General features: G+C 27.4%; 1 protein-coding gene across 12 annotated transcripts in view; it reads right to left on the bottom strand.

Moving 5' to 3' along the window:
* LOC100161626 (oxidation resistance protein 1) overlaps window positions 1–6,521 on the bottom strand; it is a 190,348-nt gene that overhangs the window by 15,596 nt on the left and 168,231 nt on the right. For 8 of the 12 annotated variants that reach the window (XM_029486764.1, XM_008186202.3, XM_016805528.2 and 5 more), the window contains 10 exons: window positions 4,793–4,941; window positions 4,538–4,728; window positions 4,253–4,465; window positions 4,041–4,179; window positions 3,769–3,973; window positions 3,263–3,606; window positions 3,041–3,186; window positions 1,812–1,997; window positions 1,129–1,283; window positions 887–1,052 (listed from right to left, as the gene is read on the bottom strand). In XM_029486764.1, coding sequence (XP_029342624.1) covers window positions 887–1,052; window positions 1,129–1,283; window positions 1,812–1,997; window positions 3,041–3,186; window positions 3,263–3,606; window positions 3,769–3,973; window positions 4,041–4,179; window positions 4,253–4,465; window positions 4,538–4,728; window positions 4,793–4,941 — 1,894 coding nt within the window. Of the gene's footprint in view, window positions 1–886; window positions 1,053–1,128; window positions 1,284–1,811; window positions 1,998–3,040; window positions 3,187–3,262; window positions 3,607–3,768; window positions 3,974–4,040; window positions 4,180–4,252; window positions 4,466–4,537; window positions 4,729–4,792; window positions 4,942–5,036; window positions 5,149–6,521 lie in introns of those variants that run through there. The other 4 variants (XM_016805529.2, XM_016805530.2, XM_016805533.2 and 1 more) reach the window with 3 other exon arrangements.

Here is a 6,521-nt window from a genome sequence, read left to right as displayed (position 1 = left end):
TCAAGAGTGAGCGTACTAGAGAGAAGTAGAGGGCACGAAGGCAAGGGATGGATGTAAATAGTCTGGTGTTGCGCTTTATAAACCAAGTACTTTTAGAGCTCTACCAATAGTTTTATTAATATGATTTTCAAAAGAAAGGGTAGGAGTAAGGTAGAAACCAAGATCTTTAACCTCGAAAACACGTTTAAGTGGAAAGCCATTTAGAGAGTATGGATGGATAAGAGGAACACGCTTCCTACTAAAGCTCATGAAGTGACATTTATTAAGATTTAGTGTAAGCCCTAGACGTTGGGTCCACTTACAGAAGGAGCCAAGATCAGATTGTAATTGGAAGCAGTCAGAAAGAGAAGAAATTTTATGATAAATTTTGATATCATCAGCAAATAACAGGACTTTAGATGTGGAAAGATAGTTATGAATAGTGTTAGTGAATAGAATGAATAGAAAATGTTTATAAAACAGTTCAAAAAATAAAGTTTTCTTTATTTGTGATTTTCAATGTTATTTAATTTTAATTTATGGAGAACCCAAAATTAAGAAAGCTTTATTAACATGCTTTTTTTATACATACCAACAATTAATATTATTATCTATTAGTTTGTTTTATATTTTTATCTGGTTTTAGTAAATAAAGAGGAAAAATATAACTAACTTTAAATTATATTTAGTTCTTTAATAAGTGATCAATGCAAATTTTACTGTTCGATAAAATGATTAGTTTTTAATTTAGATAAAATTATTTTAATAAATTTAAATTTAAATGTTTTTATATTATAGATTTATCACAATAAATATGATTTTATTAAAAACTGCTACAAGACTAATTCAAATTAAAGTAAAGAGTTCATTGTAAACAATAAATAAATAATTAACATAATAACATTACCTGTTTCTAGGAACACTAAACCAATATTCTGGCTTCATCTTTTTCTTGCCATATGACATGATTGGCGTTGACTTTGGTATTTTCTTGTCTTTTGGTTTACCCATTCGTAGCCTTAAATAAAGAGGTGGTGGTTCTTCAAATGTATGGACGGGTCTTGGAATTAATTCTGTTGAATAAAATATCTTAGTATGGTAAAAGATGGAAAAGCGATGTGTTTGTATACAAATAGTAAATACACTCACTTTCAAAAGATACAAAAAGTTCAGGCATGTCATCTACAGATACCATACTTCGATAATCTAATTTAGGTTGCATAGCTTTTGAAGTGCTCTGGCTATCTGAACGGCTGTTTGAGCTATTGTTTTGCTGGCGTATAAAGGTAGTGACTGACGAACGCCTTTAATAATCATAAAAACTTGTATTAATAAACAAAATAAAAATAAAGTAAAAAATTTGATTATGTACAAAATGTATATTTTTGTTGTAAACATAATAACTAATAAATCAGCAAAGCTTAATTATAATAAAAAATTAAAATAATATTTTTACATAATAACATATTAATAAAAATATATTACTGTAAAAAGAATAAAGCGATTTTATAATAATCAAAAGTATATTATATCATTTAAAATTAACTATAATATATTAATACCATAATTTATAACATATGATAGGTAAATATAACTAATAATTATAATAATTTAAAAGTGTACATAAAGTATAAATTAAAAAAATAATTATAATAATAATAATAATAATTGTACGGCATTCTAATGATTAAAATAGATGCACTAAGACTAGAACTTGCATTAAAAAAAATACTACATTAAGTGGTTTTGGTGGCAGGATAAGGGACACACATAACATCACCATGATATCAATGACAGATAGAAATTTAGGGGTACAGTGTGTGACCACTTACCCTACGCTGTTAATAATTGATGACGGCGAGAAGCCAGCGAGGCCTTCACGTTTAGATGGGGTGGCCGAAGGCGGGGCGGGCGAAGAGTCCTGAGGTGGCGGGAACTGGAATCGCCCACTCTCCTCGCTCGGTGTTTTCATTAGGAACAGACCCGAACCAAAATCAGTCACCATGTTTATTGGTGAGCTTAGCAATAATACAAAATTATCATCATATCCTCATACTACACTTTTTAATTAACTCTGGTTCAATTTGATCTCTTCATAATTTTTTTATAAATACAAATATCAAATAATATAAAGTTCATTATTTAATAAATTCAATCCCCAAGGTCTTAATTTTTAGCTTATTAATGAGTTATGTTTATTTTCTCATATTCAATCAATCTAAAATTAAGAAGTGAACTCTCTCTTGGTTTTTTTTTATCATTAATCATCAAAAGTAATAATTCAATGGAATTAATTGGAATGAGAAATACAATTTTGCAAAAAGTTGTGTAGGGAAAAAATAAATAGATATTTTATTATTAACAAAAACAAAAAAAAAAATAAATAAAACATTGTTAATAATACAAACTACTAATGTAAGCCCAACTAATATTATAATTGTTGGGTAATCTACATTTCACTTGAGTGTATAATTATGGCAACAAAAATTAAAGTTTAATAGCTTCAAGTCAACAATGCTTTCAAATTAGCATTAAACAAATGCTTAAATACAATTGTTGAGATAAAAATTGCTTTCCCAAAAGTCCAAATAAAATATAAATATATAAAGCTTATGTTCGTTATTATCATTAAGAGTGGTTTAATAAAAAATAGTTATTTGATATCTATTCTCATATTGGTTTCAAAATGAAATAGACAAATTTATAATAAAACCATCAATTTATATAAAAATATATCCAATACACATATATATTTTGGATATGTTTTTAGAAATCAAAATTTTATTTTAACTTCATAATACTTTCCTTATAAATTTCAATAATACAAACAATAAAATATGAAAACTATAGAAGCTTCTCCTACGGAGATGCTAGTTAATAGTGTGTAATAAAAAAAGTGTGTGTATATCCTAGTACGCATTTTATTTACAAAAGTGCCATGTAAAATAAATTATTATATTCTACAATTTTTTTTTTTATTTAATGTATAAAAGATGCTTAAAAATATTAATAAAGAAAAGTGTGTGTTTAAAATTGTTTTAAATTAAATATAGATATTTACCTTGAAAAAACTTTAGAGAACACACTGGATGAATGAGATAGATGAGATGATTCAGCTGAAGATGGTACTGATGGTTCTTTTTCATTATCTTTATCACCAGTAAATCCTTCCATCCAAGATAAGGGATAAGAAAGCCTTTTTAACATCTAAAAATATGTATATTATATTAGTTTTAATCTTTAACAAAATTTAACAAAAACATTATAACAACAGTATATCAACCTTATTTTTTTTAGTTTCCTGAGCCTGTTTTTCAGCTTGTTCATCAACCTTTTGAACCTCTATTGCACCTACAGAATCTTGTTCTTTAGAATCTTCCAAACTAAATGATACTGATGTAGTTTTCTTTTTACGTAGTTGAACTGCGTCATTAAGATGGTCAGAAGACAATGGTATGACAGACACTGGTGGAAGAAACTCAGATTCTGATAAAAGTATATCAGCATCAGAATAAACAGTTTTACGAGGTATTGGTAATACAGGTGGATCTCGAATATCAATGCCCGAATCATGACATGATTGCTTTACTAGATAGCCACTTGATGGTTCAGAGTCTTCAACTGTTTCTAGGATACATAATTAATACAATTATTACCAAAGTTACTAATTATGACTCCACATATAACTCCAAATCTACATTAATGTTAAATGTTAAGGAATTTTTTTACAAGTTGTAAATAACTTATACCATAAACAAAAGTAATAGGTACATTTTCAAAATTTAATACCTTGTACTGCATGATGAACAGGAGGTTCGTCATCAAGAGATCTGACTTTATTTGGCATTGCCCAGTGTTGGTCAATCGATGATTGCCTTCGCTGCTCCATATTACGTATACTACAAACAGCATCTTGTTCTGCTGACATCGAAGAAAGTGGCCTATCGTCTTCATTAGCAATGTGTTCAATAGCCAATTCTTTGTCTGATCTCTTCTAAAATAAAAATATTACATTCAATAATAAATTAATAAGTAGATAAAAAATTAATGAAAAAACTAACTAATGCATCATTAGGTCTATTCATGGGACTTGGTGTGACTAGATCACGATCAAATGCTTTTGGAAATGCAGCTCCATCATTTCTCTGTGCGTTGCATGAACAAATGCTACCATCTTCTTCTTCGTCTTCAGTTGAAGATCTGGAAAGATTTTTTAAATTTTTTGAACTAAAATATAATATGTAATTAAGTTAATAGATATAATTTAAATTACCTAAGTTCTGGAAAAGTTTCATCCTTAGCCAAGAGAGAATCAGTTCGACCTCCAGGAGATATCTGTAAATCTAATGTTGCACTGTCCAATGAATCAGTTTGCATTGTAGTTAACATTGTTGGAGACTTATGTTCACTGTCTTCCATTGTTTCAGATTTAAGAACAGGAGATAAATGATAAATTGCTGGTTTTGTAACATTCTCATTTTCACTTCTAAAATTATTTAACACTTGGATATAAAAATCATAAGTATCATCTACTATTTATATATGTTAAATAACATACCCTGTTGATTGGTAAGGTCCAGCAACTCTCATATGTGCTATATCATAATATATGGCAGCATTCACTACAAATTCCATAGGAGCTATGACACCATACGATTCTGGCCCATGTTCAATAACCAACGGGTCAGAGACATTTGGATCAAACATGACAGCATTAGGAGTGACCAACAATACACCACCCACCACACCCTATAACAAATTTGCATTATTATTTTTACTAGTTTTATATTTGTAAATATGATTTTTGTCGTACTTGTCCATCTGTGATGTGTCTGACATTTATTTTGAGGAACCTTTCTACACCGCGCGAATGTGATCTGCCTGATGAAGGAGATACTGAAGAACCGATACGTTCTGGATGACCGGGTTTTGGAGATGAAGGCCGTAATGTGTCCAACATGTCTGCAACAATAAATTTGTAAATTAATCGTTGTCTAAAAATGTTAAATGTCAAACAAGAGAAAAATTAAATGGAATAATTGAAGGATTTTTAATACCAAAATATACATAACCCTTATGTTGTAAGAGATACTTTGGAGACATAACTATGTCTCCCATTTTATTAAATGTGATATTACATGAATATTTACATAACAACTTAAAATAATTTAATGGTTTTTAAATTACTACTTTGATTTATTTTGTATAAATAAGAAATATTAAAATAACACTGGATGAATTTATTAATTATTAAGAGAGAAATTATACTCAAATTATTACTGATATTAGTATCAAATTAAAACATGTATGGTTGCTATAGCAGATAAGAGTTTTAAAATCAGTCACATTATGGCAACTGCGTATAAGCTCATTGCACTTGAGAACAATACCATCAGCAAGATAACAAAAAGTAAATGCTCTTTATTTTAAATTAAATAATTACAGTTTGTTTTAACAATACTATGTCACTGTACACACATATAAAATTTTTTATGTAAATTGTAAATAAACGCTGGGAGATAATATGCTAGAATAAAATATTAGTCACATCACAAATATACAGAATTATAGACTACAGACCAAATTAATTTAATTTTTTGATCATAAATATCTTTATTTATACTCATACATTGAATGTATCAAACTCAAGATATCAATAATAAAAAGTGCACTGACTATTTACAATAAACGTAATTTAATGTAGTGGCATATACAAGGGGAGTGTGGTTCAGCATCAAACTAGAATATGTTATTACTTGCTGGCACCTACAAGGTATTATTAAATATTAAATATTAATTATCTTGAATGGGAGCTTTTAATTGAATCTTAAATATTTATAGTAATTATATTATGTATAGGTACAATTTTAATAAACCAAATTATTTTACATAATATAGATAATATATGTGGTGACTCCCTACTTAAAAATATCCTAAAAATGGCAGTGAATTTATATATATTAAAATAGTTCAAATATTTGAAAAAGTTATTTTATTTACATTATATAATAGATAAAACAGAATCACAAGGAACCAAAATACAATTTTGTATTGAACAGTTTCAGGCATAATTAATAAACCGGAAAACATAAAAGTATTTCAACCTAATTTCGTTCTATTAACTAGTATTTTTTCCTAATTTATTAAATAATGAACCAAACATTTTGCTTATAAAAATTTGCATATCAATATTAAAATAGTTAATAGTGATGAGAAATTAATATACTATATTTCAGTAAAATGTATTGGTATCTAATACATAAGTCTAATTTTACTAGTAAAAATGAATACCATAAATATTTATTCAATAATCAGTGTATTATGATTAAGACTCAGAACTAAATGCAATTGCATATTTTTAAAAAATTAATGTAATATTAAGAATCTAGTTTGATATAAATGTGTTTTATGATGTTATGCAAAGATAAAAATTGTTATTGGCATATTTTTTTTGCAAATTTAATATTTTTATATGAATTATATTGAAACAAATAAATTTCTATGCCAAACATACCAATTGATCTAATGAAGCGATAAGAATT

Source organism: Acyrthosiphon pisum, chromosome A1 (genome assembly GCF_005508785.2).
Source record: "Acyrthosiphon pisum isolate AL4f chromosome A1, pea_aphid_22Mar2018_4r6ur, whole genome shotgun sequence".
NCBI classification, from domain to species: domain Eukaryota; kingdom Metazoa; phylum Arthropoda; class Insecta; order Hemiptera; family Aphididae; genus Acyrthosiphon; species Acyrthosiphon pisum.
The sequence above is the reverse complement of the archived record's forward strand: the minus strand, read 5'-3'. Positions and strand labels throughout refer to the sequence as shown.